Source organism: Thunnus thynnus, chromosome 1 (genome assembly GCF_963924715.1).
Source record: "Thunnus thynnus chromosome 1, fThuThy2.1, whole genome shotgun sequence".
Taxonomy (NCBI): domain Eukaryota; kingdom Metazoa; phylum Chordata; class Actinopteri; order Scombriformes; family Scombridae; genus Thunnus; species Thunnus thynnus.
This window is the reverse complement of record NC_089517.1, coordinates 6,489,244-6,504,385: the sequence shown is the minus strand read 5'-3', so window position 1 is coordinate 6,504,385 and position 15,142 is coordinate 6,489,244. Positions and strand designations below refer to the sequence as shown.

At 40.8% G+C, this 15,142-nt stretch overlaps 1 protein-coding gene across 5 annotated transcripts in view; it reads right to left on the bottom strand.

The window, feature by feature from the left end:
• Window positions 1–15,142, bottom strand: part of LOC137200310 (C-myc promoter-binding protein-like) — an 83,666-nt gene that overhangs the window by 30,569 nt on the left and 37,955 nt on the right. For 3 of the 5 annotated variants that reach the window (XM_067615323.1, XM_067615063.1, XM_067615233.1), the window contains exons 13-18: window positions 12,353–12,498; window positions 11,972–12,010; window positions 4,876–5,009; window positions 2,568–2,700; window positions 1,644–1,850; window positions 1,396–1,524 (exon numbers count right to left, since the gene is read on the bottom strand). In XM_067615323.1, the coding sequence (XP_067471424.1) occupies window positions 1,396–1,524; window positions 1,644–1,850; window positions 2,568–2,700; window positions 4,876–5,009; window positions 11,972–12,010; window positions 12,353–12,498 (788 nt within the window). The remainder of the gene's footprint in view (window positions 1–1,395; window positions 1,525–1,643; window positions 1,851–2,567; window positions 2,701–4,875; window positions 5,010–11,971; window positions 12,011–12,352; window positions 12,499–15,142) is intronic. The other 2 variants (XM_067615148.1, XM_067615383.1) reach the window with 1 other exon arrangement.

The following is a 15,142-nucleotide window of genomic DNA, read 5'->3' as shown; positions in this document are numbered from 1 at the left end:
GCAGGGCGGAGGATCGTCATCGCCGTCATGAGCCACACCTGGGCCCGGTGTGGTCGTGACTATAAAGCTTGGACTTCTACAGAGTTTCTCTCTTCCTCCTTCATCACGCCTCTTCCATTCCCAGCACAGCGCGGCACGGCACACACACCCACACATGCCTACATTACTGATTACTGACTTCTACGTTTTTCCGTTCTCATTTATTATTTTGTAAATAAACACTTATCCTAACTCGTCTGGTTTCCCATATTTTGTCGCAGCCTATGAGCTGGGCTGTGACAGTCTGGATTAGAGAAGAAGGATCTTCTGCATTTCAAGTCATCTGCAGCTCATGTGCTAATAAATGCAGTAAGACGGCGGGAAGAGGCTGAGGAGTCAGGAACAAGGTTCAGTGGTTTTGCATCGCATTGAACAGTATTAGAATATGTTAAACTATGTTAAAACATTAGTTTAACAGCTTTGAAAAAATATATATTTATAGTTTTCAAATAATATACAATTTTATTCATTGGTTTGTTAAATACATATTCCTAAAGTAAACTAGGTGGACATGTGAAAAACTTTTTAAAAAAATGAAGTTTTTGAAGGAGAATAAAAACACTTCCTGACTGAGGTATAATATTCATAATTCATGCATGAAAAGGTTAACTTTCTGTCGATCAACTAATCAAATAACGGACTAACTGTAGCAGCTCTACACTACTGACTTTATAGTGACTTTATCAAACTTTTATTTTTTCCATCATGTCTTCTATTCCGCTCGCAGCATCTTACTTTCTCTTATATTCAGAAGTGAGTAATGGTATTTCCCTCAATAGTAGCCCATCAGTATAATAAGAGTAAAGGGACTGTTTGATTTGAATAGTAGCCAATCCTCCAGGCTTTTATAGCTTTTATCGTTCCAACTCGCTTTTCATACATCACAGTTGATGGAAAAGGAGTCTCCCATTGGACAAGCTTCCAGGAGATTTGTTTGACATTCGCCTGTCATGGGTGTGTTCACATATTCGTCAAACATTGCGGCAGAATCAGCAGAATATTAATAACAAATCCACCTCCGGAGCACCACGTTAGTACTTGGAACTCCCAGCACTAATATATTTTTATTAGCGCCTGTATAAAACTGCACTGCACTGGGTAGTTACTGGCCACTTGCACCAAACGCTAACCATTAGACCGAGACCTCTTTTTGTGAATAGGCGATGGTGTAAATCACAGATGTGGATTCTGGTGACTTGCCAAAAGAAATAATGTCCTGTCTCTTAAGTTATTTGCTGACATAAATAAAAATAAAAAAAAGCTCTGACCTTCACTGGCAGATTTACATCACACCACTTTATCACCCGTCCATACTGTAACTAAGTTTGGCTTCGCTGTGATCAAAGGTGTATGTACCTTGTTGTAGTAACCGTAAGTGATGGCGTTGGGGTGGACGCCAGCCTTCTTCATCTCAAAGAGGACTCTGACTGCCAGGACGGGCTGGCCGTACTGTCCACACAGCTGCATCAGCACCCGGTAGCAGACCTGCACATGCACATGTATGACTGTTTTGGCGGGAAATCGACCATTTAATTGATCTAAAATTAGTGTAAAATAGTCTAAAATCTACAAACACAGCATGCATCTGGTTGTTTGGAATGTACCTCATCAGGTGGCTGCAGTTTCTTAGCCTGCATCTTTCTAAGGACGTCGTAGGCGGTGCGAAGCGCCCGCACCTTGGAGTGGCACACCTTCACGTACGCTGGCAGACAGATGAACCACAGGCCGTAGCAGTGACGGAGCAGGCACTTGGACCACATCTGGGGGATGGATGAGTACTTCTTGGCTATCTTCTGGGCTGATTTGATTTCCTGTGGATGAAGAGGAGGGTTTGGAAAAAGAAGTTATTTAATGCAAAATTCAGGCAAATGGATACGTGGGACTTTCAGTTGGAGATAGTGTGTGTGTGTGTGGTTGTGTGTGTGTGCAAGTCAAATAAAAGTAGCAGCAGTCACTCTAAATCTTCAGGCTGAAATCTATGCTTTTAACCCTCCTGCTGATTTCCCATCGATCGTGCAACTTTTGTCCTCTCGGGTCAATTTTGACTCGGGAGGACAAAAGTCCAGAGATGCCATAAATTTTAATGAAACACCCAAAATTCAATGAAAGTAGTGATCATTACTTTTACAAAGTGTGTGGTCTGGAACCATCCATGTGATTTTCAGGCAATTAGATGAAAGAAATCCATATTTCTGATATAAAAACATTTGAGAACGGGTCAAATTTGACCCGAGGACAACAGGAGGGTTAAACATGTACTTCCTATCCCCCTTTTTATTTTCTTACTACTATAACCAAAAGAAATACAACTCTATTTCCTTAGTTGTGTTATTTTTTTAAATATGTGGCAGCTCTTGATGTGTTGGACTGTCAATTATATAATAAAAAATGTACTCCCTTATGCAATTTTGGAGATTCTACTTTTATTCTGATGCAAGTTTGGCAACTCTGTAGAGCATCAGCTTAACACCTAAACAGGTAAATTAACAAATCCATGTTTGACAGTAGTGAGTTACTGCTGCGCTGACCTGCTTGGTGCGTCTAAACATGGGTGCGGGGCTGGTGGGACAGCTGTGCCGAGCAGCGAGTCTGGAGGAGGGGGTCCGCAGACCCTCCACGGGGTCGAACAGGTCGAGACTTAACACCGGGAAGCCATCGTATCTGATGGACAAACATACACACAGACACACACAGTGAGACAAGGCAGATATATTCTACTAAATCAGCCCTTTGCACATGTCTGTTTAAGATCATGAGGAGTAAACCAGCACTGAGCAGTAATTTTGACTTCTTCCAAGGTTACAGTGATCATAAATACGCTTGGCTTGGAAATATCTACAAAGAGCTTATAAAAAAAAATTCTGGAAAGCTGTTGGTCATTATGGATTATTAGGGGAGCTTAACTTAAGTGGTACTGAAAAAATCTCTTGGCATCAATTATTTAGAGTGAAACATGACTGCAGAATACAAATTGCACATATTCTGATCCACTCATCCACTCCAGCAGGCAGTCGTGCTCGGTTTGGTCCCAGTGAGGGAGCCGGACTCCTGCTGGTCCTCTATCAGCGATTCCAAGAATTAATTAACCGACTTTCATCTGGGTTTATTATTCAGGTTTTTCCATTTATCCCCGCTGTTAGGAATGTCAGTCTTGTGTTGGTTAGTCTCATGGAGGATGTCATGTACGAAGATGGCACTTAGTAGAACATCTTTTCTATTTAGAAATACTATTAAACTTGTTTGTTTACAAGTTTCACATTAAGATTAAAAAGCTTAAGAGCCTGTTGGATGATTAAAGGAACAACTTAGCCCATGATTAATGTCACTGGTAGTTTAAGTAATTCCTTTTGCAATTTCTGGTGTCATGGTTCTGTTACAGTGACTCACTGTAAAATGTCAAAGAGTTGTGAGGATGTTAATGAAACAGAAAAATGTATCTAGAATCTTCTTCTTTAGACTCATCCATTTACATCTCTTCCTGTCCTCTGCATCTTCCTCTGTCACATCAACCACATGCATGTCTTCCCTCACCATCTTCATAAACCTCCTCTTTGGCCTTCCTCTTTTCCTCTTGCCTGGCAGCTCCATCTTCAGCATCCTCCTCCCAATATAACCAGCATCTCTCCTCTTCATAGCTCACTTCCTCCTTGCTAATCCACCGCACTTCCTGATTCACTATCCCAACATTATCGCACCTTCTCTCCCCTCAAAGTACTCCTTCCAACTTCTCAACACAATCTCCTCACTAGTCAGCACATTTCCATCGCAATCCTTCATCACCCTAGCCTGCTGCACATCCTTCCCAGCTCGCTCCCTCTACAAGTCCTTTTCTCCTCCTAGAGTGTTCAACCTCTCATACAACTCACCATACGCCTTTTCCTGAGCCTTCACCACGTCTCTCTTCACCTTACGCCCACATCTCCTTGTACTCCTGTCTACTTTCTTCATCTCTCTGGCTATCCCACTTCCTCTTCGACAATCTCTTCCTCCATATACTTTCCTGTTCTTTCTCATTCCACCACCAAGTCTCCTTGTCTTCCTTCCTCTGTCCAGATGACAAAACAAGTAAATTCCTAGCTGTCTCCCTCACCACTTCTGCAGTAGTTACCCAGCCATCTGGCAACTGTTCACTACCACCCAGCGCCTGTCTTAACTCCTCACTGAACTTCCACCATTTGATCCTTGACTCTGCCTTCATTCTCTTCCTCTTCTCAGTCTCCAAATTCATCCTACAGACCACCATGCAACACTGCATCGCTACGTTCTCCCCTGTCACCACCTTGCAGTCTCCAATCTCTTTCAGACTGCACCTCCTGCATTAAGACATACTTCACCTCTGTGCACCTTCCTCCACTCTTATACGTCACCCTGTGCTCCTCTGTCTTCTTGAAATACGTATTCACCACAGCCACTTCCATCCTTTTCACACAATCCACCAGTCTCTGTCCTCTCCTTGACACCGTACCTGCCCATCACCTCTTCATCACCTCTGTTCCCTTCACCCAACACGCTCCAATCACCCCTCTCTCCTCTTTGGGTACACTCTCCACCACTTCATTCAAATCACTGCAGAATTCTTCTCTCTCTTCCGTCTCGCACCCTACTTACGGGTCACATGCTCTGACAACACTCATCATCACACTTTCAATTTTTCCAGCTTCCTACTCATCACTCTGTCCGACACTCTTTTCACCTCCAACGCTCTCTTGACACACTCTTACTTCAGTATCACACCTTCCCCATTTCTCCTCCCATCCACACCATGCTATGCTATGGTTCGGCAAATTGTATTTAGAATAAAGCACAGAAGAATTTTTCTTTCTTTTTTTTTATTACCTGTAGCAGAGTGGATGTTCCTCCCCCTCAGGCAGAGGAGACATCTCTGGAGGTGTGATGAAGACCGTGTGCTCACTACGCTGGGATTCATCAATCTCTATCAGCCTGGTCTCCTCTGGCCTGTCACTGTCCACCTGCGGAACAGACAGCACACAAACACAAATGGAGATGTTTGGGTCGTGGCGCCGTGACCCTTCATCTATCACAGCTGATAGGAACAGGGAGTAACTAACCCGTTAGAAAGGTGGGAACTTCAACACAGCACTTGACATTATGGCCTGTAATAAATATTTCAGTGTTTGTATGGAAAGGTCGTGGCCTGACATAGGCCGATTCACCTTTGAAAAAAACCTTTTTTTACTGAGACACAATTCTGAAACAGCTTTGTAGCTGTCACTCTGATAGCAGGATTTGTACAAAATGAGTCTGGGAGAGCGGAGAGAGGGTGACAGCAGGTGACCTAGATTTTTCCCAAGTGAACACGCTTCATATTTTCTTTCTTATTTTCTCTTGTTTGAGGCTTCCTCTCCCTCTCTCTCTCTCTGCTGCCTCCATTTATCAACACATGCACACAAAGAGCCTCTGCAAAGCAATTCTCCATTTCAGTTCTATTTGTCTCCTATAATGCAATATTTTGTTTACTGCCTTCCATAAAATTTGTAAATGTTAAAAGGCAGAATAACAACAAAACACAGTACATACTGTGCTGTACTATAAGACATCAGGGTACAAATTATGGGAAAATTAATATATTGATAATAAATACAACTTCAAAATGTTTGTATAATCCAACATCTGGGAGGATCTGTAAAATATTCAGCAATTTAGAATTATATAAAGTTGGAGGACTGATCTCAATAAAGCATTTTTGTAAAACTTTGTTGTGTTCAAGCCCAAGCTGAGATACGTGGGTCATTATTGGGTAATTGGGTAATTATTTCAGACTTAAAAAATCTCTTGCAGAGCCACAGAAGACTTTATATAACTGTTCCCATAACTGGTAAACCAATTTTGATTTTGGACATGTAAAATTAGTTAGAGTTGAGCTTTTAAGAATAAACAGAAATTAAATTCCATCAAAGTCCTGCTGCTGTGATGAGTCCGTGTGAGAAAATAACAGGCTTTTGACTGACATTAGGTTGATTTAAGGTACAAGCGGAGCAGAAATGTCGAAAACTGTGAGAATCTTAACGGCACAGAGAGGATTTATACTGTATCGTTGGGAGACATATCAATAAGTCCGGTCAGTGTGTGTCGACTTCATAAATCTAAATTTACACCTTGAGGGAGTTTGGTCGGTGTGTGTGAGCAGCAAGTTTATTCTGCTGCAGATATCTGTGATAGTAGAGTGAATATATAAAACCCATATTTGTATGGAAATAATCATCTGGCTCTTATATCCATGTATTCATCGCCGTCGTACTGTAGAATGAGCGGATTCCAAAATTTCAGAGTGGATTTGTACTTTTTTTTAAACTATTTGACAGCACAATGAAATTCCACTTTATATCTACAGCTGAACTAGAATAAAACATCACACATTTCTTTCTAGAAAAAGCAGAGTAGCAGGTACATGTAACTGTAAAAACAGCTATAAATAATATCTAATCAAACAATTTTGTAGGGCCGTAGTCTCCCAGTCGACTGGTCGATTAGTTGGTCGATATGCTCTCGTCCGACCAAATTCTCATTGGTCGAATAATCTCCATGTTCCTTTTATAAGAAGAAAAGTGCTACATCAGTAGCCTTCCAGGATTAATCAATTATTTCCTGCAGCGGGAGGGACAGACTAACAAATTACCTGTGAAAACGGGGGGTGTATTCAAAACACCCCCGTTGTTTTCACAACTTTGAACTCGCCCAACCTAATGGAGACTGCTGGGTCTAACTGTACTCAACGTTTACTGAGCGTTTACTGAATCAGTGTTTCTCCCATAATTATAACAATGAGAACTCCCGCCAGGCCCAAAAAATATTTTTAAGGCCAATAACGTCAAATATCCAATCATTCGGAAATCAATAGCGTTTGGGAGTCTCTGTGCAGCGCTGTACCGGTAGAGAGTCAGCCTCTGTGCCGTTGCCTGGGAAACTGTTGGTAGCGTAACTCCGTTAAGGAATACGTCATTGCGTAGTATGTTTGCGTAGCGAGTGAGAAACAGTGAACGACAGGAAAGTGACGGTGGGTGCGAACGGAGCAGAGGAAAAGGTTGGTAGTAAGTTGTCAGTCTGGCAGTAAATGTACAGTACAGACTACAGTGTCAGTTAATAAATGCTAAAAAGTCACGTCTGTTGTTTCCCCAAATGCTGGAGAAGTAAAGGGGGTTAGCTCCAAAGTTAGCAACAATGGGTTAGCTTAACCTGAAGACGCTAAACAGAGAAATAGAGAACGGAGAAATGTGCACTCTGTCCCGTTACATCCAACCTCCCCGCGAAAGATTTCAGTCGACCAAGATTTTCTTTGGTTGACTACAGCCCTACAATTTTGAGACATGCCATAACCACAATCGAGCTACCAGCTATCAAGATCAACAAGTCATCATAAATCAGTGTGTTTTGTGTTTAAATTAACACTTAACCGAAGTACAATCTAGTTTGGAAAAATGTTTAATACAAGCCAGCAAACAACTTGGTGGGAGCATTAAATTACTGCAAAGCTCAGTTTCTAAACAACAAGTTTTAATGTCGTCAGAAGATAAATGGGGGATGGCACGAGGACTCTGCTGCTCACTTCTGATGTAAATATTTACTTCTGGATGGATGTGGTGAGGAAAAGTGGTCTGATTTGCATAAGAAAAGGTGCCAGAAAAACACATCTAGGAGGCAAAATGAAACTGTGAATTATGTGGATGTCAATAAGATTTCCAGTTTCCAGAATGAATCTTGAAGCAGGAGGTCGGAGCTTTATGGCGGACATAAAAAATGAAGGGTCATGGAGGGAGGTATCATAAATTAAGAAGTGCTTAATGACAAGCTTTAGCACTACAGTACAAGCAATGATTTTATTAATAGTGCATGGAAGGGAAGTGAAGCACTTGCTGAAAGTTCATAATTCAGTGTAGTTAGTCTGATAGCGATTAAAGTTTGATAATGACCTCAGTCAGAACAGTAAAGTGCGGCAGACTGAAACGTCTGCTTCTCGGTGCAGGCAAAAGCTTTTTAGGCTCAGAAATCTGACATTATTTCTCTTTTGTCAGCACATCAAACATTATTATAATGTTCTGTGATGGTTGTCTGAGTACAGATTAAACCATAAAAGTACAATATCTAGATAAAAGTAGAACCACTGCTCCTTTGCATCTGAGGGAGTCAATAGAGATAGTTCATCTGCATCTGATGCCTCGACCAATCAATGTTGGTCAATTATTATATTACTTATAAAATGTTTGTTTGATGCTGAAAACATCTGAATTAAATAACTAATATCTTAGTCAATATTAGGTCAAATAATGGCTCATGGGAAACTTTGAAACATGATTTTTTTTCTACTATTTATTTAAATTTTTTGGATCTTGTACTTGAAGTTAAACCTGCAACGATTAGTTAAATAATCAATTAGTTACCAACTATTATCACCAACTGTTTTGATGAATGATTAATCATTTTGAGTCTTTTTCTCTTTTTTTCTAGAAAAAAATGTCCAAAGTCTCTGATTCCAGCCTCTTAAATGTGAATATCTTCTGGTTTCTTTAGTCGTCTATGACAGTAAACTGAATATCTGACTATCTAATGCTGGTCGAGACAAAACAAGGCCTTCGAGGACGTCATCTAGGGCTTAGATCAACATTTTTCCCAATTTTATGACATTTGATGGCCCACAAAAGTAATTAATTAATTGAGAAAATAATTGACAGTTTAGTTGTTAGTTGCGGCTCTACTTTTATTTTATTAATGATAATAAAGACATTTATCATGTTGTTGGTAGTATGATGTTGCCAAGTCACCGGGACTCCTGCATCTTTGCTGTCTTTACATTAAGAACAATCCTTTATATGTTTGTAGTCATGTGATTTGATTTCCTCCTTCTCATAATATCAAATAAATTAAATCTAGACTCAACTAAACAATCTAAAATATTCCGATCTAGACATTACTGGCAGTTCTGCCACCGCCAGCAGGTTTCAGTTCAACATTTTGTTGCTGGTAGTATTTCTACAGCAGTTACAGCTCAACTGACATCATTACATCCACCCACCACTTTGTCTGATCTGTGTCCAGGCAAATATTGGCAGGCGTCTCTTATCTCCTCTGCAGATTCCCTTGTTAGAGCATTATCAGTGCATACTACTTCATTACAGCTGTTTTGTGATTGTTGACTTGTGAGTTTGTACACCTCCATGATCAGCTCACTGCTAACCAATTTAGCCACTTAACTAGCAATCTTGAGCCAATTTTTTACTCAAGGATGGCTTAAAGCGCCCTGCTCCACACTTAAACCTGGCGTGATGAATTTTTAAATCGCTTTTCAAGCCTCCAGGAAAGTTTCACAAATATTAAACCCCCACGGATTAAAAAATTCATAATACAAAGTGTAATAATTGATCTTATTTGCTGTTTAAGATGTCCTGTCAACACTTTTATATGGACTTTTTCTTTTTAATGGCAGTCTATGAGGAGAATGGGCTTTTTTCAGCCAGGGATTTTTGGCCGGTAGGAAAAACTGGCAGCAAAGACGGAGCGGTGCTGAGCTCCGTTAATACATCCATGATTCAAAGTAACTGCTGAACCATTGTAACTGAATTACTGTTGGGATAAATGTTAAGTACTGTATGCTTCTCTTTTTACTTCTTTTGGACTCATTGTGTATGTTTACTAGAGTCATTACAGTGTTGTACTTCCTATGAGGACTTAATGTTGATTTTTACAGATTATATTTTGTTTCTTCCTCATCTGACAGCTAGTTTATACTCTTATGAATCCAGTTTCCTTAACCTTAACCTCAGTTGTTTATGTTTTTTTACAAGAGCTGAGAGTTTTGTAGTCTTCCACCCACATGCTCAAACATAATTTATACCTGTGGATATTCAAGCAAGTAGTTTTTTTGTTGTTTAGTAGGAGACGACCTACGTTACTCCACAGCGACTTCAGACAGCTGTGATTATAAGGAGGCAATCTGTCTGAAAAGCAGGTCTGCTGTCAGTTCACACATCTGAGAGCGATCAGCCAGACAAGACCAGCGAGATGAAAACATCTCTCGATGAACATTTCGTCTGAATCAGACGAGGGGGAAACTTTACGAGAAGCCGAGTCCAGGAGACAGAGAGAGAGAGAGTTTGACTGCAGATTAGCTTGTAAAGTTAACGCAGAGACAACTGTGGTTTCATATAAACCTGGTCGTTTACTCCTCACTAATATATTCAGCCAAAAAACATCTACTGACAGCTTGTTTAAAGAGACACTTCCTGTCTCTGTCGTGGCACTAAATAGTGGCCCCTGATCCCAATATTTCTTTTCATTCACATTTGATATTTTTTGAAATCCAGCTGTGAAGTCAAAACACCAGTAAGCCGGAAGAAAATCCAGGGATTTGGTGGCACTATTCAGCTCCTTCACCAAAATCCAAACCGCATAATTGGACCTTTCTATTACTTTAATTAGTGTCTATAAATGTGCATTTCTTTCAATAGAGGGACTAATAATAGACAACAACTGAAGTTATTAATGTTTTCAGATTGTAAACAGCTGTAAAACAAACCTTAATCATCAATTATCATCAGATGAGACACAGTTCTGATATGTCATGCATCTCACTCACCTGTGATTTTTATCTTTATAAAATTACTGATCAGCCATATATAGAACAATTCAGTTTCACAGTTTCATTTTTAATTTTTTACCACTTTCAATTGTTTTAATTATACTTCATTTGCATGATTAGTTTGTCTTTTGTCTTGTTCCCCTGCTGGATTCAATTAGTTTTACTGCTGCAATGAACTACTTTGCCCACAGGGATTAATATATCTTAACCTTATCTTTCTGTATGGGACTGCTGCTCTGCGTGTGTGTGTGTGTGTGTGTGTGTGTGTGTGTGTGTGTGTGTGTGTGTGTGTGTGTGTAGTAGAGTGTGACGTGTGTGTAAGAGCGGAGCGGAGCGGTGCGGTGTGTGTGTGTGCTCTCTCTCTCTCTCCTAGAGAGTACATAATGTAATCCAGCCACGGTGCAGAAACACAGTCGGGAGGATTTAATCGCCCGTGGAGCTGACACACTCGGAGGACGAGGAGACCAGCGCCCCACCGCAGGCCTTGGGAAAACAGGGGGGGGGGGGAAGGGTGTGGATGCTGGCCTTTGGATTCACTTCCACCGTGTCTCAATTAAAGACAGAACACACACACACACACACACATTCACAAGTAATCCAAGGACAGCCAAGTCTCTTACAAACGTCACCCGTAGAAACTGGTGACCCACGGATGTGACCGCGGGGAGGAAACCGAGCGACCGTGTGCGACTTTAAGACTGCAAACACAGAAACTCAATCCTTCAACATACAAGCAGCGGCGCGGTCTGAGTAACCCGTCAGCATGTGGGGGTCAAACCACTCAAAATGCTCCCAGCGGAGGGACGGAGGATGCATCCGCAGCCTCTTCATGGCTCTTCATATTGTCACACTGGGAGTTATGAGCCCAGGGGATGTTTATATATATATATAAAAAAACTACCTTCAAGCTCCATTAGTACTCCAGAAATCACTGAAGCACTGAAAGCCCTTACTCACTCAAGTCATGAAAAATTGAGTAGAGAAATCTTGAGAAACTGTGCACACAGTGTTTATATGGAACTGTACTTTCTCTATCTCAGGACAAAATGCTGTTGCAGCAAATCCGATGCGGACAGTGAATACTCAGATATTCTTTTAATATGGAAAGAGTCATTTAGATCATACTTATGTGAGTGGAAATATAATGTGAAAGCTGCAGGGGTGGAGGGTTGTCTGAACGTGCTTCTAGGATTCTAGGAGAATATTTTAAGAGCTATTTCGATCTTTAATAATATTTCTGGTACCATGCACCATGCACAAACCCCCCCCCCCCCCCCCCCCGAAACAAAATGTACCCGGAACAGGCGAGAATCTACCAAATACTTAAAAGAACAGACTTACCTTGCTTCCTTTGTCTGCACTCCGCTCTGAGCTGTAGAGCTGCTCGCAAAACGAGAGGCAGAAGAGAAGAAGAGAAGAGAGAAAAAAAAACTCAAGAAATGTAAAGAGGACAGAAGAGAAGCAGGTTCTGGTTGAAGACAGCTAAAGTAACACAGGAGAGAGTGGAAACTACCGACACTAATATAAGTGGAACACAGAAAAATAGAGCCAAATCCAAATTAAGGAAGACTGAGATGAGTATAAAATTAAAAGAAATGGCCTGAGGGAACAAGGCAAAACCTGTTTCAATGTTCATTTGTGAACCTATCCTTTAATTCCCCTGCATCAAAATGCATATATAAATATTAAAATATGTCGTCTATGACTGAATAACAAGCTCACTTTGTCCACGCAGTCGTCGAAGAAGGCCAGGCTGGCGTCTTTGTCGCTGACGAAGGAGCACTCCTCGATGAAGCGGATGAACATCTGGGTTTTGGTCATCAGCGAGTAGAACTTCTGGTGCGAGCGATCGCGGCTCTTCAGGAAACCTGAGGACGTAAATGTTTAGCCTTTACAAGTGGCGCGCTAATCTTAGCTTCTTATCTGACACAAAAGGAGGAATGATCGGTATTTAGTTCAAAACATAGCAGATTTATTTACATTGCTCAGCTCATTTCATCTACTAGAAAGACATTAAGCCTTCACACAAGAACTACTTAAGGACTTTCTTCCTGAGGTGTGCAATATTGTGGTTAAAAAATCCATTATCTCATAAAAAAAAAGAAAGCTCTATACACACATGACTTCCATTTGTCTTGGTTGGGATAATGCGAGCCAACAAGATGTTATTAGTATAATGGCCAATTTAGAGTGTACGACAACATGGTGGATCGCTTCCTTAATAGACGCTGAAAGCAGCTTAAGTGACTGATAAGCCTCTGCTGTTGTGAGACTGAGAGCAGCAGGATGGATCGCCGCGGTCCGACAGCACACAGATGGAAGCCAAAACACTGGCGTGACTTCCTGCCGAGAAACACTTCCTACAGCTGATAAATATTTTAATCCTGACACTGCCTGCGTGCAACCTGGACCGTCGTTCTGAGTGATCTCCTCTCATCTGCTTTCACTGTACAGATACTACGGTCTTACTAGAGAGCAGCGTCTGGGTGCAGCAGGCTTGTTGAAACTCTAAACTAGTGATTTAATGGTTAGTTAATTTATTCATCACTGAATCCACAATCAGAAAAACAATCCGTGATACTTTTCCTACATTTGCTGGTTACAGAAAAGTTTCCTGCTTATGTCTATAATCTTATTTATTTATTTACAATCAATAGGCCGTCAACCTTTCATTTAAAAGAACAATACATGAGTTTTTTTGCTGATTTTTCATTATGGAGTGCCGCCTTTTCCCTTTGTCCACTTTGTTCTGGACACTGCTTTTTTATTTATTTTTTTAAAAGGCAGAGCAGCTGAATGTCTTCTGATTTTCTTGCTTTTTTTGGCTTCATATCATTGCAAATTTAATACAGTGAAGCTCTGATCTATCATTATATGGTACAATTTGCAGACAATCATCAACCCAAAAAGACCAAATGCATGTAATGAAGCATGTATAAGTAACTGACATCATCTGGATCAAAATTAATAAGAAATATATATTTTTTTTAACATATATTGTCAAAATTGTAACAGTAATACAATAGTAATGGTGTATTAGATGAGCCTGCACTGACAAACAAGAACAAATTAGTATCAGTTGACAAAACAATCTCACCTCAAGGTCCATTTAGTAGCTGTTCCGGAGCTTTCAATCAAATTAAATCAAGCATCCTTCCTGAGCAGATGGAGTTTTTCCGGTTGTCGTGGTATGAAACGGCTCCAGAACAGCTACTAAGTGACCCTTTGAGGTGAGATCGTTTTGCTTTTGCCGAGGTCGAGATTGAACTTTGAAGCCGACACGGACAAGAAGTCCTTAAAGTGCATCAACAATAGAGCTCACAAACCATATTAAAACACTTACATTATCTGTTAGGTGCCAAATTATTCTATTATCATTATTATATTAACCAACAGCTCACAACCACAGACAAATACACTAGAAGGCACCTGGTTACCAACAGTTAATTACTCTAAAATTTGTACATCTGCTTAATTGTTTATGTTCGTTTATCATCTGTCTTCTGGGTTTTCTTGGGATTGTCTGAGAAAAGGTGAATACAGATGTAATCATTGGATGTTTGACTGAGAACAACATAATCACATAGCGGAGGATCCTTTTTACAGGGCGGCAGGTAGAAATAAAGTCTAGTCTCTAAGCTTATTCTGTAATTTCACATTAATGTTGTACCATTAAGGTTATTGAGTCCAATAACCTCCAGCTGCCAGGAGTTCATACACATGATGCACAAGCTGTTACATCTTTCCTCGAGTCATTATGTAATGTACTAGAGCACTTTTTAAAGAGAGCCATTTCTGTTTGCTATATCATATAATTCACACCGGACACGACCTTGGCAACAGCTATTCTCTAGCGGAGCCGCCGTGATATCACACTAACTCATTTCAGCTGCGATGTGAACCGGCTTTCACGGGCTACGGTCCAGAGGCCGGACCGAGGCTTCAGGAGTATTTAGCAGCTGCGACGCTAATTCAAAAACAGCCTTGAACCTCCAGCATCTTCTCAAACTCCCAGCCTTCTTACTCAAAACTGTTCCTGTGTATATTTACTCAGAGGTGGGGACGGACACTTATGAAACCTCATGTATTAAACAACACCATCTGTTTTTTGAAGCTGGCCAGCTGTGGAGAGGAGGCCGCTTACAGATGACGCAGTATCGGTTTATATATTCATCGGCTCATTAGCGTTAATCATGCGCTGTAACTGGACGACTGCGGCTCGAAGTCAACTTTCTTTGGATGACATATTGATCTGATCATAATGGTCTTCTGTTTAGGTGGTCAACGAGTCCCTTTATTAGATGATTTAAATACAAATCAGCCCAACGTTTGGTCTCGAGGACCTTGACGGAAAGGGAGGTGATCTAGAGAACTGACAGCAGATGAGACGTCACCCCTTTAAGTGATTTGTAGATGTTTATAGAAAAAGACTGGACGTTTCTCAAAGAGCTCAGACTGAGTTGGGAACTAAAGCTGTCAAGCAGGGACAAGTAGAGCTACTCTAGACGATAT